The 26,220-nt window shown below is 36.5% G+C and overlaps 2 protein-coding genes across 2 annotated transcripts; one reads left to right on the forward strand and one right to left on the reverse strand.

Moving 5' to 3' along the window:
• Nucleotides 1-13,052: 13,052 nt before the first annotated feature.
• Nucleotides 13,053-14,450, forward strand: LOC107780514 (anthocyanin 5-aromatic acyltransferase-like). The gene has a single exon (XM_016601066.2). The coding sequence runs from the start codon at nucleotides 13,053-13,055 to the stop codon at nucleotides 14,448-14,450; it is 1,398 nt and encodes a 465-aa protein (XP_016456552.1).
• A 7,576-nt stretch (nucleotides 14,451-22,026) lies between these two features.
• Nucleotides 22,027-23,117, reverse strand: LOC142167823 (uncharacterized). The gene is made up of 2 exons (XM_075227902.1): nucleotides 22,798-23,117; nucleotides 22,027-22,609 (listed from the first exon to the last, which is right to left on the reverse strand). The coding sequence occupies exons 1-2, from the start codon at nucleotides 23,115-23,117 to the stop codon at nucleotides 22,027-22,029; spliced, it is 903 nt and encodes a 300-aa protein (XP_075084003.1).
• Between the last annotated feature and the right edge of the window lie 3,103 nt (nucleotides 23,118-26,220).

Raw genomic sequence — 26,220 nt, forward strand, 5'->3', positions numbered from 1 at the left:
ACTTTTGACATTTTGATAATGAATTATAGGAGTGATCTGGAAAGTTTAGTCTAATTTCATCAAGTCGCGATTGAGTTTTAAGCGCGAAATATGAGTTAATTGTTTAACGAGCGAAATTGGTATCATATTGATCAAATGAGCTCCGAATTGAGTTTCGATTGAACGAATGGGTTCGTAGTTTTATTTGTGACTCATAGGAACAAGAATCGTCGAATTCCGAATTCGTATGATGGAGTTAGAGCTTTTTTAGTGAAATAAAACTGTTGGTGTAAATAGTCCTGGTGTGCACCTTTAGCGACCAGATGTGACACTTTTAGCGACGGGATTGGACTTTTAGCGACCCGAATAGTATTTTTGGGGCAGAAACTTAAGGACCAAAAATGATCATTTCCTTCATTTCGTTTTGGAGTTTTGGAGCACGGTTCTTGGGCGATTTTGAGGATTTCTTCAAGACTTCAACTTGGGTAAGTGTCCTATATCCAAATGTGATTATATTTCATAAATCCGTGGTCATATTCATCATTTATTTCGGATTTAAATGGAAGAAATCAAGATTTTTGCAAAATCTTCCAAAAACGAAAATTTAAGATTTGGAGGTCGAGTTGTTATCGGATTTTGGTAAAATTGGTATGGGTGGACTCGTAATTGAATGGGTTATCGGATTTTGTAAGTTTCGCCGGATTCCGAGATGTGGTCCCCACGGGCAAATTTTGAGCTAATTTTGGATTTTAACGAAAATGTAATATTTTCTTATGAAAGTGATTACTATAATTTTTGTTGACTGTATCGAATTAATTATGACTAGATACGAGTCGATCGGAGTAGGAAATTCGAGGAAAAAGCATAATACTTGATTAAATTGGAGCAAGTCGGGGTAAGTGACTTGTCTAACCTTGTGTGGGGGAAAGTTTCCCTAGGATTGGTATTGATGTGATTATTGAAATGTGTTGAAAGTCGTGTGCACGAGATGACGAGTGTGTATACGGGTTAAATTGCGAAAGATTATATTTTTAAATTGTGTAGATCACTGTTGCGCATTTATTAAATTATTTTATCTTGTTATATTCTTCATCATTGATGTGAGATATATACTTCAAATTTGTTTGATCTTTTCTTACTAATTGTTTTATCTGTTTAGTTGAAACTTGGTTTCTTTTATTCTGTGCATTATTTGAAGGTTGATTTTCTTTAAATTAAATATTATTAATATGAAGTATTTGATATTTTTAAACTTGATATTGAAGCAACGTAGTAAAGATTTTGAAATATTATTTTCCTAAATTATTTACTCCTGAATATTTTTATACTCATTGTGAGGGAGCCGTGAGCTCTTTATTGTGGAAGAATATTATTGATGAATTATTTTGACATGAGCTGTGAGCTCTTTATTGTGGAAAACTATTATTGATGATTTATTTTGGCATGAGCCGTGAGCTCTTTATTGTGGCAAACTATTATTGATGATTTATTTTGGCATGAGCCGTGAGCTCTTTATTGTGAAAAAATATTGTTGTGAATTATTTTGGCAAGTTAAATTATTTGAGCACTTGAGGTGCAAATTGTGATATATTGTGATATTAATACGCATGCGGTGGTATAAGGTCTGGGTGTTGAAACGCATGCGGTGAGATAAGGGTGGCTTGATACGCGTGGCTAGTAGGGAAACTACTAGAAGTCATGCGGTGTGATAAGGGTGGCTAAAACGCGGGATGCTATTTCGGGAAAAATATTTTCTTTAAATAAATTGTGAAGGCTCCCGCGGTGATATAAGGAAATGAGATATTGTGAATTTATTTATGATTTGGGACTACGAGGCGGTACCTCGGGAGTGCCCTTGTTGATATTGATTTATGGCCGTAGTTGCCTTTGATTATTATTGTGATTTTCATAAAGTTGAAGGAAATTCTGTTTTGATTTCCACGCGATATTATTTGCAATTATTTGGTGTCATTAAATGTGACATACTATTTGATTCATTTTCAATGTCATTTTATTTTACTACATTGATAAACATTTTACCATGCCATTATTATATTCTAGTAGGGCCTCACCTGATCTCGTCACTACTCTACCGAGGTTAGGCTTGGCACTTACTGGGTACCGCTGTGGTGTACTCATATTACGCTTTTGCACATCTTTTTGTGCAGATCCAGGTACATTTTACTAGCCTAGATATCAGTGAGTTACTTGCGCACGGAGACTTCGAGGTATATCTGCCAGCGTCCGCAGACTCCGGAGTCCCTTTCTATCATTTTATGTTGCTTCCTTATATTTTATTTAGACCTTGACATATAGAGACATTGAGAATAAATTCTTAGAAGCTTGTGACTTATTTTTACCGGGTTTTGGGAGTTGAAATTGTTTGAATTGTAGTTTATTTATTTCAGATATTTATTATTATTCCGCATTGATAGGCTTACCTAGTCTTAGAGACTAGGTGCCATCACGACATCCTACAGAGAAAATTTGGGGTCGTGACAAGTTGGTATCAGAGCACTAGGTTCATAGGTGTTATGAGTCACAAGCAGGTTTAGTAGAGTCTTGCGGATCGGTACGGAGACGTCTGTACTTATCTTCGGGAGGCTATAGGACTGTTAGGAAAATATTCACTTCCTTGATTCTTTATCGTGCGACATTGATTTAGCGTGAAATATATATCTCATATTCCTTTGTATCCACTCGTGTATGACATTGCGCACTCAATATCAGTTGTGTGTCGACGGTTCGTGATGCCGCAGATGGACTACGAGGGAGCCAGAGATGCTCAAACATTTCCTTAATGTGTGGTTCCGACTGAAGATGTGGGCGTATTGATAGATCACCTAGTGAATCATGTGCGGGGTGCAACAGACATTGGTGTCTGGTTGATTTATACAAGCTGTGAAGATTATTATTGTGGATTATCGGACGTTGTGACCTATGACTTCGCGCTGAGTAGGGGGAGTCCACTATCAATGGGTGGATTGCGGGGTCATGTATTATATCAGTTTTGGCCTGAAATGTATATATGTGGTACTTAAAGGTTCCCTAAAATTTACACATGTTTAAGACCTGAGATTTTTTAGAGGATAAGGTTGGGACTTGCGGTATGTCCGCCTCCTTAATAATCCTATACTTCAATAGCAAAGGAGTTATAAAAACAACTCTAAATTTGTAGAAGGTCTACTCAGCGTAGACGTCACTGTTGCGGATTTTGGGGTGCTTCGGAGTAAGTACACTTGTTGACGAGAGTCTGGACTATGTGGTTCATGACAAGATTTGTCTATATGCAGCTCTACTTTTGTGATCATTGTGTATAAATAGGGGTAAGGGTTACCCCAAAGAAGAGTCGAAGAGTATGTTAAGAAATGGGTCAGCTCAACAGTGTTGAGTCAGCATAACAAAAGAAGAAATTTGCCTTGGGAGAGACTTATTTCATCAAAGCACTCAGGCTACGTGCCCCATTGTAGTTACTACACCACCCACACGACCAGTTAGGGGTGGAGAAAAGACGGGTAGAAGGTGTCCTAGAGGTGGAGACCCAGCCATTGATATATTTCTTTTATGGTATGGCGGAGGTCGCTACATCAGTTGGTGTCGTTACAGGTACGACCTTGATATTATATAAAGGAATAATTTCCTTAACTTGATTCGATTTTGAGTATCGAGATGAGTCCTCCTATTGTGCTCCACTTATGAGTGAGCTTCATAATTCTATAATCTACTTATGTGTTTACCCCTGTTGGGAGATTTTATGGAGATAACTACGCCTATTATTTCATGTTGGTCATAATAAGAGTTGCGAGTCTAAATGTGGCTTTCTGTTACTCATTTCGGTAAATTTTGATGTAATTTCCGAATAATTAATTGCAAATTATGAATTATATGTCCTAGCGGTGTGGGGTTCATTATGTGTTGTGATTTGGTGTAACCGAAATTATTTAAAAGGAGAAAATGGAAATTTTCAATTGGCACGATGTGCATATTACTTGGGATTCAGAACTGAGGACGAGATCCTCATATTTTTATATAAATTGATATATTTAAACCGGGCTACGAGCTACAGTGGAAGTTATATAAGGACGAGATCCTTGTGAGGAAAATTCTTGTGTTTAAGTTCTCCCTTGTGAAATTAAATATGTACTATAGTGCTAATAGGGAGTCATACAGGTTAGGCTTATTTGAAAATTCTTATATGAAATCCTCTATGCATAGTTGTCAAATTCATGTTGTAATTATTAATTTTTAACCTACGAGGTAGGTGCCTGCCTAGGTGGCGTTAAATGTGACTCGTTAATTCGAGTAAATAATTATGAAGTCTTCATGCCTCGCATCTAGTTATTAGTATTGTGAAGGTTTGCAACGAGATTTTTGTTAACATGAGGTTAAATGACGATTCTGTAATTAATTATGAACAACTATTAAGACCAAATTGATCCAAGAGGGTGCCTCATTTACAGGGTCAGACGAGTGTGAGTTAAGCTTTCAAAAGCTCAAGATCACTTTGACTCCGACACAAGCGTTGGTATTAGTTACATATTCAAGGTCTTATACTGTGTATTGTGACGCATTGCGTATTGGTCTCGGCGCGATGTTGATGCAAGACGGTTGGGTGATTGCCTACGCGTCCAGACAGTTAAAAGTGCATGAGAAGAATTATCATGTACATGACGTGGAGTTAGCAACTATTGTTCATGCCTTAAAAATTTGGCAGCATTATTTGTACAGTGTCCATTGTGAGGTCTACACCGATCACCGAAGTCTATAACATCTATTTAAACATAATGATCTTAATTTGCGGCAGCAGAGGTGGTTGGAGTTACTTAAGGATTATGATATCACCATTCTCTATCATCCTGGGAAGGCCAATGTGGTGGCCGATGCCTTGAGTCATAAGGCGGAGAGTTTAGGCAGCTTAGCATATTTACCGGTAGCAGAGAGGCCTTTGGCCTTGGATGTTCAGGCCTTGGCCAACCAGTTTGTCAGTTTGGATGTTTTTGAGCCGAGTCGAGTTTTGGCCTGTGTGGTTTCTCAGTCTTCTCTTTATGATCGTATCAGGGAATGTCAGTATGATGACCCCCATCTATTTGTCCTTAAGGACACAGTTCAGCACGTCAATACCAAGTAAGTCACTATTGGAGATGAAGATGTATTACGGATGTAAGGCAGGCTATGTGTGCCAAATATAAATGGTTTTCGTGAATTGATTCTCCGGGAGGCTCACAATTTGCGGTACTCCATATATTCGGGTGCTGCGAAGATGTAGCAAGACTTGAGACAACACTATTGGTGGAGGCGGATGAAGAAAGACATAATGAAATATGTAGCTCGGTGCCTATATTGTCAACAGGTGAAATATGAGCATCAACGACCGGGTGGATTGCTTCAGAAGTTGGAAATTCCAGAATGGAAATGGGAGCAGATCACTACGGATTTCGTTGTTGGGCTCCTACGGACTCGGAGGAAGTTCAATGCAGTTTGGGTGATTGTGGATAGATTGACTAAGTCAGCTCATTTTATTCCTGTGATTACTACTTACTCTTCAGAGCAGCTGGCTCAGGTATATATTCGCGAGATTGTCAGACTTCACGGTGTACCGATATCCATCATCTCTGACCGGGGTACACAGTTTACCTCACGGTTTTGGAGGGATTTACATAGAGGGTTAGGTACTCGTGTGGAGTTGAGTACAAAATTTCACCCTCAGACGGACGGGCAGTCCGAACGCACTATTCAAATACTAGAGGATATGCTTCGTGCGTGTGTGATAGGTACTTGGGATCAGTTCTTACCACTTGCGGAGTTTTCTTACAAGAACAATTACCAGTCAAGCATCCAGATGGCTCCGTATGAGGCCTTGTATGGTAGGCGATGCCGGTCTCCAGTGGGTTGGTTCGAACCAGGCGAGGCTAGACTTTTGGGTACAGACTTGGTTCAGGATGCCTTGGAAAAGGTTAAGTTGATTCAGGATCGACTTCGTACAGCCCAATCTAGACAGAAGAGTTATGCGGATCAGAAGGTTCGTGATGTTGCATTCATGGTTGGTGAGAGGATATTGCTCCGGGTTTCGCCTATGAAGGGTGTGATGAGGTTCGGAAAGAAACGCAATTTGAGCCCTAGGTATATTGGGCCTTTTGAGATTCTTGAGAGAGTTGGAGAGGTGGCTTACAAACTTGCACTACCACCTAGTCTCCTTGCCGGTCATCCGGTATTCCATGTTTCTATGCTTCGAAAATATCACGGCGATCAGTCTCATGTGTTAGACTTCAGTTCGGTTCAGTTGGACAAGGATCTATCTTATGTTGAGGAACCAGTGGCTATTTTAGATAGGCAGGTTCGAAAGCTGAGGTCAAAGAACATTGCTTCTGTAAAGGTTCAGTGGAGGGGTCATCCGGTCGAGGAGGCGACTTGGGAGGTCGAGAATGATTTACGCAGCTGTTATCCACACTTATTCACCAGCTCAGGTACTTTTTCTAACTCCGTTCGAGGACGAACGTTTGTTTTAGAGGTGGAGAATGTGATGACCCAAAATGTCATCTTTAAATTTAATGATTAATTATGTGATCTAAGCACTATTTACCATTACTCGACTTGAGTGTGCAGTCCGTAAAAAAATTTCGAAAAAGTTTTCAGGTGAAAAATGTATTAAAATGTGAATTAGAGCTTTAAAACTCAACTGAGTTTACTTTGGTCAACATTTTAAGCAAACAGACTCGGATCAGTGTTTTGACAATTTTGGTAGGTCTGTATCGTGATTTGGTACTTAGGTGTATGCCCGGAATCAAATTCCGAGGTCCCTAGCCAGATATATGGAATTTTGATGAAAAATTAAAAGTTTAAGTTCAAATAGTGACCGGATGACAAATTATGTGCAAACGACCCCGGAATAGAATTTTGATGATTCCAACAACTCAGTATGGTGATTTTGGACTTACGAGCGTGATCGGAATTTTATTTGGAAGTCCGTAGTAGAATTAGGCTTGAAATGCCAAAAGTTGAATTTTTGAGAAGTTTGACCGAGGGGTTGACTTTTTGATATCGGGGTCGAAATCCGATTCTGAAATTTTTTATAAATCCATTATGTCATTTATGACTTGTGTGCAAAATTTGAGATCAATCGGAATTGATTTGATATGTTTCGGCACAAAATATAGAAGTTAGAAGATTTGAAAACTCATAATTCGATTCGATGCGCGATTCGTAATTTCGGCGTTGTTTGGCATGGTTTGAAGCCTCAACTAAGTTCATATTATATTTTGGGATATGTTGGTATATTTGGTTAAGGTACCGAGGGCCTCGGGTGGATTTCGAAAGGTTAACGGAATGAATTTCGGACAAAAAGGAGCTGCTGGAATTTTTCTGCTGCAGAAGCTATTTTTGGACAGCAGCCGGTGCAATCGCAGAGCTGATTTTGGAAGCTTATATCTCGAAATCTATAAAGAATCTGAACATTTTCAAAACATAAAAGTTGTAGCCCTTTGATTCTAGTTTCCAGAATGATAAACCATTTATCATTCAGACATTTATAGAAAATGTTATGATCGATTGACTGAAGCTGCTACTGCAGATTTTTGCTACAGCAGTATGCATCGCCAGAAATTTCTGCTGCACAGGGCTGACTTTGGGAGCTTATATCTCGCAATCTATAAGGAGTTGGGCAATGAGCAAAAGATGAAAGTTGTAGTACTTTGTATCTAGTTTGCAGAACTTTAAACCGTTTGGAAGCTGGAGTTGAGTACAAGAAGTTATGATTGATACACTACAGGCTATCGAGGAAGAGTTTGATGTTTTCAACATAAGCATATAATGATCCAAAAGTCCATTTTTAGTTCTAGAAATCAAAATTCGATTTCGAGACTTTCGACATTTTGATAATGAATTATAGGAGTTATCTGAAAAGTTTGGTCTAATTTCATCAAGTCGCGATTGAGTTTTAAGCGCGAAATATGAGTTAATTGTTTAACGAGCGAAATTGGTATCACATTGAGCAAATGAGCTCCGAATTGAGTTTCGATTGAACGAATGGGTTCGTAGTTTTATTTGTGACTCATAGGAATAAGAATTGTCGAATTCCGAGTTCGTATGATGGAGTTAGAGCTTTTTTAGTGAAATAAAACTGTTGGTGTAAATAGTCCTGGTGTGCACCTTTAGCGACCAGATGTGACACTTTTAGTGACGAGATTGGACTTTTAGCGACCCGAATAGTATTTTTGGGGCAGAAACTTAAGGACCAAAAATGGTCATTTCCTTCATTTCATTTTGGAGTTTTGGAGCACAGTTCTTGGGCGATTTTGAGGATTTCTTCAAGACTTCAACTTGGGTAAGTGTCCTATATCCAAATGTGATTATATTTCATAAATCCATGGTCATATTCATCATTTATTTCGGATTTAAATGGAAGAAATCAAGATTTTTGCAAAATCTTCCAAAAACGAAAATTTAAGATTTGGAGGTCGAGTTGTTATCGGATTTTGGTAAAATTGGTATGGGTGGACTCGTAATTGAATGGGTTATCGGATTTTGTAAGTTTCTCCGAATTCCGATATGTGGGCCCCACGGGCAAATTTTAAGCTAATTTCGAATTTTAATGAAAATGTAATATTTTCTTATGAAAGTGATTACTATAATTTTTGTTGACTGTATCGAATTAATTATGACTAGATACGAGTCGATCGGAGTCAGAAATTCGAGGAAAAAGCATAATACTTGGTTAAATTGGAGCAAGTCGAGTTAAGTGACTTGTCTAACCTTGTGTGGGAGAAATTTCCCCTAGGATTGGTATTGATGTGATTATTGAAATATGTTGAAAGTCGTGTGCACGAGGTGACAAGTGTGTACACGGGTTAAATTGTGAAAGATTATATTTTTAAATTATGTAGATCACTGTTGCGCATTTATTAAATTATTTTATCTTGTTATATTCTTCATCATTGATGTGAGATATATACTTCAAATTTGTTTGATCTTTTCTTACTAATTGTTTTACCTATTTAGTTGAAACTTGGTTTCTTTTATTCTGTGCATTATTTGAAGGTTGATTTTCTTTAAATTAAATATTATTAATATGAAGTATTTGACATTTTTAAACTTGATATTGAAGCAACGTAGTAAAGATTTTGAAATATTATTTTCCTAAATTATTTACTCCTGAATATTTTTATACTCATTGTTAGGGAGCCGTGAGCTCTTTATTGTGGAAGAATATTATTGATGAATTATTTTGACATGAGCTGTTAGCTCTTTATTATGGAAAACTATGATTGATGATTTATTTTGGCATAAGCCGTGAGCTCTTTATTGTGGCAAACTATTATTGATGATTTATTTTGGCATGAGCAGTGAGCTCTTTATTGTGGAAAACTATTATTGATGATTTATTTTGGCATGAGCCGTGAGCTCTTTATTGTGGAAAAATATTGTTGTTGAATTATTTTGGCAAGTTAAATTATTTGAGCACTTGAGGTACAAATTGTGATATATTGTGATATTGATACGCATGCGATGGTATAAGGTCTGGGTGTTGAAACGCATGCGGTGAGATAAGGGTGGCTTGATACGCGTGGCTAGTAGGGGAACTACTAGAAGTCATGCGGTGTGATAAGGGTGGCTAAAACGCGGGATGCTATTTCGAAAAAATTATTTTCTTTAAATAAATTGTGAAGGCTCCCGCGGTGATATAAGGAAATGAGATATTGTGAATTTATTTATGATTTGGGACTACGAGGCGGTACCTCGGGAGTGCCCTTGTTGATATTGATTTATGGCCGTAGTTGCCTTTGGTTATTATTGTAATTTTCATAAAGTTGAAGGAAATTCTGTTTTGATTTCCACGAGATATTATTTGTAATTATTTGGTGTCATTAAATGTGACATACTATTTGATTCATTTTCAATGTCATTTTATTTTACTACATTGATAAACATTTTACTATGCCATTATTATATTCCAGTAGGGTCTCACCTGATCTCGTCACTACTCTACCGAGGTTAGGCTTGGCACTTACTGGGTACCGCTATGGTGTACTCATACTACACTTCTGCACATCTTTTTGTGCAGATCCAGGTATATTTTACCAGCCTAGACGTTAGTGAGTTACTTGCGCACGGAGACTTCGAGGTATATCTGCCAGCGTCCGCAGACTCCGAAGTCCCCTTCTATCATTTTATGTTGCTTCCTTATATTTTATTTAGACCTTGACATATAGAGACATTGAGAATAAATTCTTAGAAGCTTGTGACTTATTTTTACCAGGTTTTGGGAGTTAAAATTGTTTGAATTGTAGTTTATTTATTTCAGATATTTATTATTATTCTGCATTGATAGGCTTACCTAGTCTTAGAGATTAGATGCCATCACGACATCCTACGGAGGAAATTTGGGGTCGTGACACTGGCGAGATTCAGTCTTGTTCACGAAATAACGAAGGAGAATCACGACTCTCCACATCAACGAGTGGATTTGACGGAGGCATACTTCATACCTTTGGTAGAAATCCAAGATAACCGGGTCCATTGTGCCTAATGTAAAAGGATAAGTGTAAACACTTAGATACCTCTCCACGTGGATAATGATGGCGTCCGCATGCCCGGAGACTACTACGTCCTTACCCGCTCAATTGCAGTCCTCTCGGACCGCTGGGAGGATGTCTTTGGTAATGGAGCATATATACCTTGATACTCCTTCACCCCGGACCTATACCAACGAGGGCTTCTCAACTTTAAACTCATCAGCAACCGAACAACCCCTGGGGACGAACATTTTCAAGGAGGCTCGACAACCGATTCATCGGTATCCGCGCCACAAGCGGACCTCTCGAGGACGACCACATCGGGAGTGGTCTCCATGATTTCAGTAGATGGTTGTGAAGAAGAAGAAGCAGCTTATTGGGGAACATATTTGGAAGTTTTAGCCTTTGTTATATGAAAAAAGCTTGAAAAGTATGAAGAAAGGTTGAAAGATAAAAAGTCAAGTGCGCTAATTTGGGTAAAAATCAGGTAAAAACTTGCATTTACTGAGAAGTCTTGAAGAACAGAGATAAAAATATTAGAGTGTGAAGAAGGGTAGTGATATCCTGAAAACTCGAAGGTAGAAGCTTGGCCAAAAGGTAAAAAATGAACAAGGGAGGAAAGTATTTATAGAGGTTTCACGATGTTTCGCATTCAGGGATGACCTGCCGGTGGCTGACATGTGTTTGAATTAATAACGGCACGACTGACGGGACGTTTCATATTCTTTGTCGTTTCTGTCACGGCGTATTGAAGAAGGAATCGAAGTGCATATCTCGTTTCTCGTCGTTTTATTAGTAAACCAACTCTCCGAGAAACAAAAGGACTATCTGTATACGGGTGAAACCGAGCCCGTTGGTCACCTCGGTTCTCGATGAAGTAAACAGAGTAAAGACATGACCGTAAAGAACCAGAATTGGGGCAAGGAGCATCTCGATTCGGGGTCCGGATAAAACACCTACCCTCGGAAGAATCGGGGCCACCCCCGAGGTTCGATATGAATCCCAAAACTTCGGAGAGCATTACCAAATAATCGAGCACGACTAACGAAGGGTCGTGATATCCGTGCCCAACCGGATGTCACGGTGTGAATCTCGGCACGTATCGGCAGAAAATCAGTGATTAGCAAAACGAAAGATTTTTACCTTTTATGAAATTGTACTTAGGGTAAAACTCCCCTACTATATAAAGGAGAGCCTTACTATTCATTAAACACACATTGTAACACGTATATCAAGGCAATATACTCTTATTTTCTCTCCTATTCAAAATTCTTACTTCTATTCATCAGTTCTTCATTATTGTGAGCCCGAGATCGAAGGCAGACATTTCACTAAGTTGTTACTGAGCCCGGGATCACTCCCCTTAATTGGTTTGGCAATTTATTATATCATTTATCTGTTTAATCTAAAGTTATTTATCATTTGTATTAAATTAATCCGCACATTTTTAAAAGTTAAAATCACGTATAAATTCAATTATTAGCCATATTTTTGGGTAAACAATATTAACAATATAAAATGATACTACAATCAAGGATAAAGTAAGGTTCGAATCTGTAGAATTTTTCATTGGGGGAAAGGTAATAATGACCATTCATTTCTTTTTATATTCTTTTTCTTTTTTCATTTCCTGCCTTTGCCCAGAGGTACAACCCTGATCAGAGTAATTTGTACTATGATTGTTGTGGGGTATAACCCATAATTCATTCAGGCAAAAGCCTACAGTATTCAAACAGTGGAAATGACCCGTTATAAACGTGCTAAGCGTTACTGTTAGTCTAACCAACTTAACATTTTAATATTTCTTCAATTACCTGCATGATGCGACATTGTTTACTCCTTTAATTTAATTAAAGCATGTGAAAGAAATTAAAAGGCCAGATGATATTTTAGAAGTATGATGGAGCGACATATTGACAAGTGACAACTGATTGGAGAACAAGAAGAAATGGACAAAATACTTTTAAAGAAAAAAGATCAAAGCAAGTTTAAAAGAAGCTTAGAGGCGTTTGGATAATACTTAGTTGAGTTGGAAAAAGAATATTTTATCTTGTGTTTGAACATGAATTGAAAGTATTTCAGATTTTAAAATGCAATATGTATAAATACTTTTGACTAATTCAACTTGCAAATAATGACTTCATAATTTGCAATTGAAGTAATGGCCAAGCATCCTAATAAAAGCATGAGGCCGGTGTCTTTGAATAGAAAAAGTAAGAGAAGTGAAGTACATACATCAACAACAACAACAAAACCAATATAATCTCATAAGTAGGGTACGAGAAGCGTAATATGTATGCAGACTTTATCTCTATTCGAATAGATAGAGAGACAATTTTAGATAGACTTCCGCTCAAAAAATATAAGTAGAGCACATAAGGAGTATAAAATATCCACGATTCCAGGAATAATAATTGAGTGGCTGGTCAAACCACAAAATAATATTACTCCATTGCCAATTTGCAAAAAAGAAAAACAAACAAAAGTTATTGCCTTGCACAAAGGCTAAAGCCAACTTTGAGCACTTTAAAGTTCCAAACTTCTAGCAGAAAACCAAACTCCTCAATGGCACCTATGCAGCAAATTAAGGTGCTCGAATGTTGCCAAGTTTCGCCACCATCAGGTTCGGTTCCATCAACTATTTTGCCATTAACATTCTTAGACATACCTTGGCTTCTTTTCTCCCCAAGTCAACCCCTTTTCTTCTATGATTTCCCTCACACAACTTCTCATTTCAAACAAACAATTCTATCCAACTTCAAAACTTCCCTTTCTTTCACACTCCAATATTTTTTCCCTTTAGCTGGCAATCTAACAATACCACCACAACCAGCTTTACCACACCTTAGCTACACCTCAGGTGACTCTGTTTCATTAACCATAGCAGAGTCCACAGCTGATTTTAACAAACTCTCAGGCTACAACCAAAGGAGTGTTCAAGATTTTCATCAATTAGTCCCTCAAATGCCAAAAATTTGTGACTTGCCAGGTGTTGACCAAGAGTCAAAGTACTCACTTTTGGCTGTCCAAATAACTATCTTTCCTGAATGTGGGATTTCTATTGGATTCTCTCTACGTCACGTGGCTGCAGATGAAAGGACATTCAACAATTTCTTGAAGATATGGGCTGCTATTTTTAGAACGGGACTAGAGTTGTACTTGCCTGTGTTGAACAAGAATTTACCGTATTATGATAGGTCAGTAATTCATGACATTAATGGACTTGAACCAATCTTGTGGAAACAATGGTGGAACCAAATATGTTTGCCAAAATTCCTAGTTGATAATTTTAGTGACATGGTAAGGTCCACATTTGTAATGGGTCGACCCGAGATGGAGGTTATCAAAGGATGGATCGTGTCTAGGTCCGAGAAAGTATTCGGGTCAGTCCAATTGCTTCTTTCCCCCTATGTGATAACATGTTCATATATTTGGATGTGCTGGTTGAAAGCTAACATGCAACATATTGAAGATCCAATTGAAAAAACGGAGCTCCATTATTTCGGTTTCATAGCGGGCGGTATAACCCGGTTGGGTTACCCAGTGCCTGTAACTTATGTAGGTAATTGCATTGCATTTGGTAGAGCAATGGCAAGGAGAAATGAGTTATTGGGAGAGAATGGTATAGTTTTTGCTGCAAAAGCAATTGGGGATACAATAAAAGAATTGGATAGGAATGTGTTGGGTGGGGTAGAAAATTGGATTTCGGATTGGAATGTGTTCCGTGGATCGGGGCTCCATATAACAGTAACCGGGTCACCTAAAGTGGATCTTTACACATTGGATTTCGGGTGGGGCAGACCCAGAAAAATTGAAGAAATATCAATAGATAGAACAGGTAGTGTGTCTCAATGTGAAAGCAGAGAGATGGTTGGTGGAATAGAGATAGGTTTGGCTCTTCCATTGGCAAAAATGGAAGCCTTTCGAGTTCTATATAATGAAGGTCTCAACAATCTTCCCTAAATCTCTTTCAAGAGACACGAGTTGGCTTGAGTTCCTGTTATAATATGGTTACTAGAATTATTTTAAATAACCTCCATTTTCAACCAAGAGGTTGTGAGTTCGAGTCACCCTAAGAGCAAGGTGGGAGTTCTTGGAGGGAAGGATGCCGAGGGTCTATTGGAAACAACCTCTCTACCTCAGGGTAGGGGTAAGGTTTGCGTACACACTACCCTCCCCAAACCCCACTAGTAAAATTATACTGGGTTGTTGTTGTTATAGTCGAAATATAAATACATCTCTTACTTGTTTGATCATTCTTATTTATCATCTCTTTATTTTTACTTGTAAAGTGATTTTAAATTATGTGAAAGTGTTTAAATAAATTTTGATGTTTAGAATATAAATGTAATATTTTTTTATTCATAATCTCATAATGTGGAGTAACTCTTTTCTTTTTTACGATTCTCATATTGTTTTTTAGATACGCCTTTTAAGTTTCCTCTTAAAGCTAATTTTGATGTTTGGAAGAGACATGTACTATTTACTACTTATTTTAAAATCACATATTCTAATTAACTAAATATTAAATCGAGAAGGTGATTCACTTCGCGCCAAGGATATTATTAATAGCAATTTAACTAACATAAAACCAAAATGAAATTACTACAAGTAATCTAATAGTATTCACCGATTACAATAATGTATTATATTTTGTCTGTAATTGACTCGCAAATTAAATTACCCTACAGTGTAAATATTTTAAGTGTATGCCTCAAGGTTTCCATGTTTTCTTATGCAAAACCATAAGGGGTCGTTTGATTTCAAAGAGAGTTATCTAGGGTTTAGTTATAGTTCTAAGCTTGTTATTCCATATTTAACATGAGTTAGTTAATATTAAGATTCTGGTATAAAACTGTACCGATATTAGCTAATACCCATAACCAAACATGGAATAAATGTCATCCAAATTTTATTATGGGATAATACTCTTCCAAATTTTAATCCTGATACAAAACGACTCCTAAATTACCTTCCTTTGTTTTGTCAAACACAAACCAATCTCCCTTATTATAACTAGTTGTCAATTAAATAAATAATGATTGTACAAAAAAGTTTGCATATATCGATCTTCTGTATTCTATATTACTAAAAAGAGTCATATAAGTAACTAAAAATGTAATAGGTCATAGACCAATCTCCAAAAAAATTGTTTTAGTCAAACAAAAAAGTAGGAGCAGATATAAAGTTTAAGGGGAAAGGGCCAAAAATGCCCCTAAAAAACTATGAAAAATAGAGTAAATTTACCTTTATTTTAAATTTGATCCAAAACGTGTCCGTATCATTAGTGAATTGGTTTAGATTTGCTAGTCAACCAATTGTTCTATTTCTCGTAGTTGAGGGGCAACTCTGAACAAATTCACTAATCATAAAGGCATCTGTGAAACCAAATTCACAATAAGGACAAATTTGTTCTATTTTTCATGGTTGAAAGCCCTATTGGGCCCTTTGCCCAAGTTTTAAATTGTAATATGGACCACTAAAAATATCCATGACAATCTAATGGACATCAGAAGGAGACAGGGTTAAGGCCCTTACCATTCAGGACTTTTGCCAAAGGTTATTAAGATGACAATAGATTCTTTCACAACTTTGCTTCCAAAAGGACAGGTTAGATTCAATATTGATTTGATATTGACATAAGATACACGTACTTTGTCAGCTGCCCGAGGATGATGACATTCTGATTCACGTTATTATCACAGTGCTAGACTGCTAGGCCATTACATAATATTTGTGTTTGGTCACAGTCGAAAAAAGGAAAAGTGTCCGTGCAAGAATGAGATTGCCGAATCAAAGCGTGATTCTTTTGGATTCAAACGATAAAAGTAGGTGAAAAAGAAAATTAACTATCATTTTATATATAGCGCGGTTATTTATCGCGCTATATTTAAACTTTCATGCCCACCATTAATTCAGTTGCACTTTATCGACCTACCAATAATTCATATAGGTATAGCGCATGCAGTATAAGCGCTACAGATATAACGCCTATTATGCATGCGCTACACTTTAAATAATTGTACCTCCGGACTGATTTTTTCTTATTTAAGAAGTTTCAGAATTTGGTAAAAATCCATTCAAGATCCTTCAGATCTTTCGAAATATTTGTTCGTTAAGTTATTTTACATTTTGTCATAATGTCCGAAGAGCGAAAATTAAGGTTTCATTATATTGGGGGGTGAAGTTGTGGTGGAGAATAATTCAGTACGCTATAGTTGTTCTCCACAGTGTCATGTGAAGTTGCTACTTACATTGGAGTATAATAGATTGGTATCGTTGTTAGGTAAAAAAATGAGTGTGAGCAAATGTTCGGTTAATATTAAAGTAACTAGAAGATATCCGTATTCTATTACTCTGCAAGGGGTTGCTTGTTATGTTGTGTTTAATATCGAAAACGATAAAATTCTGACAGATTTTTTGAGGACTCCGGATGAACACCGTGAACTTCTTGTGATAAAAATGCTGAAAATGTACGTCAAGGCTGAAGACGTTCGCAATAATGAGGTTCCGCAAAATAGGAATATCCCTCAATCATCGTGTTATTTTTTTGGAGCAGTTTTATCCGAACAGATTCCGGGTGAAAGAGTTTGGCCAGATCTAAATTTATCTCCATGGGCGAATGAGGAGCGATCACATAATTTTTCCCAAAGTTTACATAATCCACAAGCCGAGTGGTAAATTTTAATTTTTCTTTGTGTTATGATGTTTATTTTTATGTATTAAATTTGTATTAACACTCATATATTTCACATGGGTTACCGGCCAGATATGAATTTTATAAGTTATGAACTAACGGACAATTAGAATATGCCTAGGTTTGGTGTGTTAGATCATTGTAGTCCATCCGGGAGTCATCAGCAACAGGATAATGTGCATCATAGGATATAAACACATTATGGTTTGTAAGTTAAGTGATGAAGTTTATATGTAATGTTTGGATGAATTTTAGAAACTCATTATTTTATTGGTTGTGCAGTGAAAACGAGCAACTTGAAGGTCCTGTCCTTACTCAATTACCCGAAGACGACATATTTAATCGGGATTTGGCAGATGCGCAGAGTCAGGAAGATGATAGTGATTATGACAACAATGCTGATGAGTCTGGAGATGAAACACCCTTCCCTGATGAGGGTGATGATGATGAGGACGAGAATGATGAACCTGATTTGATGAGAGAGCATGCTCCACCTCCCGTTAGACCAAGAGTGTACGAGTTCCATGTGCCGTTTCATTCAAGGGAGATTCTCTACCTAGATCAGTTGCCAAGTATGACAGATATGGATGCCCTTACAAGGGATCTTGATGAAATTCGGACATCAATGTGGGATGAATCTAGAGTAACGGTGTTGTCAAAGAGCATGCTTTTTGCTGATAAAGCATGCCTAAGAAGGGCGGTGCGAATGTACAGCATAAAAGAGTATCGTGAGATCGTGGTTCATGAGACATTTTCGGAAGTATATAAGGTTATTTGTCGTAGATGGTTTCAAGGTTGTAATTGGATGCTGCATGCGAGAAACAACAACAACAACAATAACAATAACAACAACAACCCAGTATAATCCTACTAGTGGGTTCTGGGGAGGGTAGTATGTACGTAGACTTTACCCCTACCCTGGGGTAGAGAGGCTGTTTCCGATAGACCCTCGGCTCCCTCCCTCCAAGAACTCCCCACCTTACTCTTGGGGTGACTCGAACTCACAACCTCTTGGTTGGAAGCTAGAGCAACCCACTCTTGTCAAAATAAATATGTGGATTGTGGGAAAATACATTGGCACTCACACTTGTAAAATTGACACATTCAGTGGAAATCAATTTAACTTGAATGTTGACTTGATTTCTCTTGTCTTGATTTCACACATTGAAGCGTCCATAAGGTACAAGATCAAAGAGTATATAACATCTGTCCACCAGGTATATGGATGTACCATTACTAAAAGAAAAACATTTCTTAGGCGTAAACGTGCATTTGAAATTGTTTATAGTAACTGGGATAAGCCCTTTGTTGCTCTACCCAGGTACATAGCTGCATTTCAATACTTTAACCCCGGGACTATTGTTGAATGGAAGCTTGAGCGGAGTCCCGGAATACCAGAATACATATTCAGATATGTGTTCTGGTATTTAAACCAGCCATTGATAGTTTTGTGCATTGTCGGCCGGTAATATCTATAGACGACACTCATGTCTATGGAAAGTATGATATTAAGTTGTTGATCTCCATTGCAAGTAGATGCTAATGGAAGTATATTTCCCCTAGCATTTACTATTTGTGCCATTAAAAGCCAAGAGACGTGGACATTATTTTTGAACCACTTGAAGGAACAGAGGTAGATCTAGGAATTGAAGTGTATGGGTTCTTACCGCAATTTTAAGTCAATATATTACAATAACCGAATTAAGGAACGAGTATCGATGTTACACCCTATATCTTTTTGTATGTAAAACTGCATCATGAGCAAAGTAATGTAGGACCCAAAAATGAGATCATCTTTGAAAATATATAAAGCAAGTTAATCATGTTACCTCGGATATTACAAATATTGAATATCATGAACAACAAGTACAAAGAGGGTTGGAAGGTTTAGAAGCTAACGGAATTGAAGAAAATAATATTTCGTCGAAAGCCGACAAATTGGGAATATTATAGCATATACTTTTGGGATGAGACCATGGTGTTTTACATGATAAGAAGGTTATGTTACGAGTTATGTTATTCGTTTGATAGTCGTGTATTATGTTTTGAAGTCAAGCGAGTGATGGAACAAAAGTCGATGAAAGTCATCACAAGTTACGTTCATAAGTTTTACTGAAACTTTGGGTCAAATGTAACTGCGATTTTCTTCCAATATACTTAGATTTATGGGGTGTTCCACCCATCAAATTAAATATCTATGAGTCTAATTTTCAACTCATTAAATCGTTTGTCAATACGATATCGGAGTAGAGAGATATGGGCAGTTTTGCGAGACTGCGCAGACTGTCGCCTACTTGCTTAAACGAGAATCCAAAACTGGGCCAGTTTGGGTCGTTCAAAGAGGCCTTTTTAAAGGCCTATCCCCTTCATATATTAGGATGATAATATGGCAAAATAACCAGACTTAATCTCTGCAACAATCCTCTCAAAAAAGTTCCCACAAACCCTAATAGATTTTCTCTCCCTTTCAAGTTCTAATTGGAGGTAAAGCCTAGAGTTTGAAGAACCAAGATAGGAGCTGAGTTATCCCACAAATAAGGTAAGTTTATTGCTCTCTTTAATCCATTCTTTACAGTTTTAGATGCATGGTAAGTTGTTCTATATTTGTAAGAACTCACGGGACGATGATCGGAAGCCGTGAGTTCGAGTTATTCACTTGTAGCGGACTGTTTTATGGATTGTTTTGTGGACTGTTTGGTGTTGCTGTTGGGCTGCATGATTTACTACTGTTTTGTGGAGTTTTGGAGGAGGAAGGGTGTGGAGAAACACCACATAAATGCAGGATGTTGGGCTGGTCGTTCTTCGTAATATTTTTGGGGTTGTTGACACTACTACGGTGGTCGTTTTGTGTATGAAGAGATTGGGGTGTGTTGGGCTATTTTGTAGTATTGTGTGGTGTACATAAGGTTGGAAAATAATGTATATATGTTGTTATTGTTATTTTTGGTGTTGTTAGTGTTATCTTGAATTTGGAGGAAGTAAGGATTATAGGGGAGATGCTGTCCGTTTTAATACAAAATAAGCATGTTATTCGTTGTGCGATAGTTATACGTTTCATAACTTAATGATAGTATTATTATCGTTGTTGTAGATTAAGGTGAGAAGAGGCGAGTTCAACTTGGTGATTGGAAAGAGTGTGATAAGGTATGTTAAGGCTAAGCCTTCCTTCATTTTGGCATGATCTCGTAGCTACATGTGTTAGTAATGAGACATAAAGAGAAGTTCGTATTCATGAATTTATTCACATTATTCTAGTCTCATAAGTTACAATATTATTCCTTATTGAGACTCTATATTCAATTTTAGTATTGTCTTCTTCCAGTCAAGAGAGCATCAAGCCTATATATACAGTATTACAGTATTTTCATTACCATCGAGCTATAATCGATGGGCAGGCCCCTATTAGGCAACCTCTGATCAGATGGAAAGTTATATACCGAGCCTATTGTGGCCGAGCGCCTATGAGCGAGCCCAGCAGCCGAGATACATAGCCTAGTATGGCCGAGCGCCTATGAGCGAGCCTACTACGGCAGAGCAGTTATATATACCGAGCCTTATAAAGCCGGACAATTATTTTACTTACTATATTGAAGGAGTTGAGTCAGTATCAACAGGTAAGTATATCTCCAGATCATCTTTGACTCTCAATTACTTTCAGTTATTATATTATCAGTTCAGTTTCAACTTTCAGTTATGTTATTGCCTTATATACTTGGTACATTATTTTGTACTAACATCCCTTTTCTGGGGACGCTGCATTTTATGCGTGCAGGTTCAGATAGAGAGACGGGTATACCTCCTCAGTAGGTGTTTCCAGACTTCAGCCTGATCGATAAGCTCCACGTCCTTCGGAGTTATCGAGTCTAGATTTTTGTGTACATATTCTGTATATATGTATATATGTTATGGGTAGGTCGGGGCCCTGTTCCGATCACAATATATCCATCAGTAGAGGCTTGTAGACATATCCTGTCAGTTAGTGCACTATGTTGGGTTTGTAGGCCTGGTATGTATATTTTGGTGGTTTGTCAGTTGTAGTAGTTACGACGGCCTTGTCGGCCCAACTTTATATTGATGTTTAGTCAGCGTTAGTTTTCATTCAATTTTATATTTTGCTTCGCAAATTGTCTTGCAAGGTGGCCCCATGGCCAAATTATGACATTATATGTTCAGAGTCCCTTAGTCGCAATTTGGTATACCAGGTTAGTTGAGGCACCGGGTGCCAGTTTCGCTCCCAGGTCGGGGCGTGACAATCAATATCCAACATATATTTAGAAAATAACAAAATACTTAAAGACAACATATGAATATAAACATTATCATTACAATTGTACTCAATGACTTGTCATGTTTTGAAAAAGATCAATGATCGCATCATTAGGTACACTTTTAAATACTTCATCCTCTATATAATAAACTAAACAATCATTAAAAAATTCATTACCAATTCTGCTTCACAAGTCATTTTTAACGTACTTCAGCGAAGAAAAAGCTGTTTCTATCGTTGCAGTAGCGACATGCAATATCAAACTTAACTTCACAAGTAAATAAACAAGTCTCCAAGTCATGTGCAAATTTATTTAACCAATGTCTCTAAAATATCTCCGAGTCTTTTCAAGTTAGAGAATTCATTGCCCGCCTCTCGCACTAGTCAATATAGATGTCAAGCTCAAAACTAAGATACTCAAGCATAGAATTAGTGAACTCATTCGGATAGTGTGTAGCAAGTTTTATAATCTTGTCCTTATCATAATTTGCAAAAGAATTATCTAGATTCAAACTAGCCATACCAAGAAGTAGATCAGTATTCACTTTATTGAAACGATTGTTAAGCTCCGAAAGTTACAAATAAATAATAGCATAGAAAACCTCTACATGCAAATGATAAGAATATGTAATACTTGATTTCTTACGCTTTGACTTTCCACGAACATAATTTATATCCATTTCGGGGATCACAATACCATGCTTGACACAAAATAAAGAGACGTCTTCTATCAAAGAATTCCATCTAGAATCTCTCATATCTTGCAATTGTCTCTTTGCGAAACCAACAAGCTTCATTGCACTTATAATATTTTGATCTTTTTTTCGCAAAGCCATATTTAAATCATATGTAAGTGCTAATACTTTCAACATTAAATGTAACATATACACAAAGTCATAGGATCTTATGTCATCCATTAGACTTTTTGCCATTGATCTCTCATGATAATTTGAACCCTCAATTGCAAGAACTCTAAGTACATGAACAATTGAAGAGAATAAACTAATAAAATTATGCATTGTCTTAAAATAAAAACCCCACCGAGTATCACCTGCCCTTTGAAGTCCAAGTTCTTGATTTAAACCGCTTCCTGTATGAACTTCACCAAGCACTAGTAGTTGCTCTAATTTTTCTGCTTGTTCATCTCGAAGTATCTCCCTATGCTTAAAGAAAACCCCAACAATATTTAAAACATTTGCAAGAATATCAAAAAATTATTCGGCCTCATAATTTTTTTTGCAACAACTACAAGAGTCAATTGCAATTGATAAGCAAAATAATATGTGCAATATGCTAAAGGAGTATTATTCATAATCAAAGTTTTAAGACTATTAATTTCTCCCTACATGTTACTAGCTCCATCATAACCTTGTCCCCGTATTTGAGATTTACTCCATGAATGTTTCAAAAGCAAAGAATAAATCGCTTCTTTTAATAACTTTGCAGAAGTATCTTTAACATGAACAATGCTAAGGAATCGCTCAATAACTTTACCCTCTTTGTTGACATAACGCAAAACAAGCGCCATTTGTTCCTTATGAGAGACATCCTTAGACTCATCAACCAATATCCCAAAGTAATCCCCGTTCAAGTCTTCAGCAATTGCTTTTAATGTTTCTTTTGCACAAGAACTCACAATGTCTTTTTGTATATTTGGACAAATCATAATGTCATTTTTTGGAATATTTTATAACACAACTTTCTTTACATTATCCTTCTTATTTGCATATCACTTTAAGAGATCCAAGAAGTTGCCTCTTATTGTATAAGTTTCACGCTCATCGTGACCCCGAAAAGACATTCCTTCTTTTAAAAGATACCTTGCAACATCAATTGAGGCATTCAGGCGAACCCTATACTCACTTTTAGTTTTCTCGGATTACTTATCAAAAGATATTAAAATAGATTGTGCTTGATTCGATAAATCTTGCATCATCTTGAAACACCGATTATGAACACTATTTACTTCACCCACATGTGCTTAAGACTCTCTATACCTTTATTCCAAGCCCTAAAACCATCTTTTGTAAAAGAATTACTTACTTTTTTTCCATATCCTCCTATCTCATTTTTAAACAAGTAACAACATAAGCAAAATGCTGCATCTTCTTTAATACTATATTCTAACTATCCAGAATATGAAGTATTAAACCATTTCGGATTAAAATGACGCAATTTTTTACCAAAATTTATTTTTGGAAAAATAAAATTGCGAGACCGATAAGGCTATTTTTGAATGTAATGTCTTCTCACTCGGTCACGTAAATTAGGAGAAAATTTTAAAATTTATTTTCTTTCACCAGGATCAGGTTAAGAAGATTCGGATCCAATACAATATCTTTGTGTGATGGTTGGGAAGAATTGACATTATCATTAATCACTGGAGAGGAAAGTGAGCTTAGTGAAGGAGAACTAGAAGTAGAACCTGAAGAGATTTGCGGCTTGAAAAATCTCTTGATCATATCGACTCTCACTAAAATGCCCTACAAATCATAAGACACAAATTAAATATTACAGATGAATATAAGAGGAAAATAGTTAAGAGATATTATTTCATATAATATAATATAAGAGGAAAATAGTTATAAAAAATGAAGGAAGGAGAGGACCTACAATGGATCATTGACTTGTCTTTGATAGGCAACAAAATAAAAGTCAAGATTGAAGAAGATTAGAAGAAGAACGAAGAACTAGTGGTTGCAACAAGATATTTGAAACCTTAACTCTTTTTTTTCAATGTTTGATTTGGGTATTTGCGACAAAGCAACTTTTGGGGACTTTTTGATGTGGTTGTTTCTTTTTAGGTTCACTTTAGTCATCTATTATTATTATTATTATTATTATTATTATTATTATTATTTTAAAAAATAGACTAAAGTGGAAGTTGTACTAACTTGACAGAAAGAGAGTAATATTTGTCTGTTTGATATTTTTCCTTAGTGGAAGTACTGCTCAAAAACCAAAGGAAGTACTGCTCAAAAACCAAAGGATAAAATAGGAAGAGAAGAGGGCCACATCTGGCTTCCAGGATTTACCATTAGGCCAGAAATGCATTTTGGAACTGGGTTCCCATATAATAATTGTTATATATTCAATAGATTTCTTAATACAAATAGAGGGTCTAGAAAAAAGCTATTGGGTTCTCGGGAGCCCATACATATTACTGTCGGTCCGCCCCTGTGAAGGAGTGCATTGTCAAATAACGTTCAGGTATTTGTCTAATATCTAATTGGCATGACAGTATTTTAAGTTCGGTGAATAACCGCGCTATATATAAAATGATAGTCAATTTTTTTCCACATATTTTTATCGTTTGAGTTCAAAAAAAATACACTTTGATTCCGAACTCCAAGAATGATTGAGTTCCCTTTTACAAGACATATTTTAGTCCCCGGGCCATAGTTTACGAATACTCAGCCAGGGTATTTGATTACTTAATCTTTTTTATGCGTTATTTGTTGTTTGGCATGTTAGGAATAGCCAAGTTTGTCTTAAGCTATGTAACGAACTAACGAAGGGAAACAGCAGCTCCATAACAATTTTGGTTTTAATATTTTCTTAAAACACGAATTTGTTCCTATTGTAATGTAGTACATTTAAGCAAGTGTTTCTAGATTATAGTATATGATCCACTCCCTCCGTTCCATTTATGTAAAAATATTTGATTAGACAATAGACATGAAATTCAAGAAAGAAAAAAAAAATTGAATCTTGAGTTTCTAACACATTTTGATAGATTATTTGTGGCTATAAAATCATGACAAAGGATAAAATAAAAACTTTTAAGGGTGAATTTTTAATACATATAAAAACATGTCATTCATTTTGAGATAGATTAAAAGAAAAAATGTGTCACTTAAATTACATCGGAGGGATTAGTTTATCTCCAAATGTTTAGTACTCTATTGAAGAAAAAGAATAACCGAATTGAACCACTAGGGTCAAAGTATCTAAATTTCATATTTGAATTCGGATATCGTTTTTTTTAATGTTTAAACAATACATTTACATATTCATAAACTAGCTGAAAATACTGTCTATTATATAACTTAAATATTAAGAGTATTTAAAAACATTCTAAGAGTTATACTAATAGCTAAAAACTTGCGATCTCTAAATTCCAAAGGTATACAAAATGAAACAAAAGACTTCATTGTACATTTGCACTTCTTAGTTTATATAGATACTTAAATGAGAAAGGCCTTGGCTTCAAATCTCTGTAAGGATTTCCATGGAGCCCCCAAAGCGCATATCTACACACACAGTGCAAATGGGCAGTAAGTCCGGATCGTCGAGCCCAATCCATCTTCTGTGTCAGTCAAGTAGATTCGGCCCAAAATATAGCTAGCTAGCAATCCATAGTAAATCAATAACCTTGAAAATAAATGATTTTGATTTTTTGACCCTCGCTTGCCCCATGGACAAATCTTTAAGGTCAAAAGTAAAAAGTGTTGCACATGGGACAAGCGCAACACTTGTTAAACTTCCAAGGCCATTCTTGCAAATCACCCGTAATATATAGTATACTAAATTTCAAACTTTACCATCCATCGTTCCCCACACAAGTATTACATCTTTAAAAAAAAAAACTCAATAGACGGCCTACTGAAATAGAAAAATCGAAGTTAAAAGATCAGGTCGGATCACAGTTTGAACGGTTAGTTTGACTCTAATATCATGTTAAATTTGACCAGCCAGAGTTATAATTCGAAGGTTCCATGAAGAAAAACATGAACTAAAGAGAGACGAATAATGTAATTACCATGCAA

The sequence above is a fragment of the Nicotiana tabacum genome, chromosome 2 (genome assembly GCF_000715075.1).
Source record: "Nicotiana tabacum cultivar K326 chromosome 2, ASM71507v2, whole genome shotgun sequence".
Taxonomy (NCBI): Eukaryota; Viridiplantae; Streptophyta; class Magnoliopsida; order Solanales; family Solanaceae; genus Nicotiana; species Nicotiana tabacum.

Excerpts from the sequence above, each read along its gene's own strand:
- LOC107780514 (XM_016601066.2), top strand. The coding sequence starts at position 13,053 with ATGGCACCTATGCAGCAAATTAAGGTGCTCGAATGTTGCCAAGTTTCG.
- LOC142167823 (XM_075227902.1), bottom strand. The coding sequence starts at position 23,117 with ATGATTTGTCCAAATATACAAAAAGACATTGTGAGTTCTTGTGCAAAA. Across the intron at positions 22,610-22,797 it reads TATGATGGAGCTAGTAACAT|GGAGATACTTCGAGATGAAC; the intron begins GTAGGGAGAAAT and ends CTTTAAGCATAG.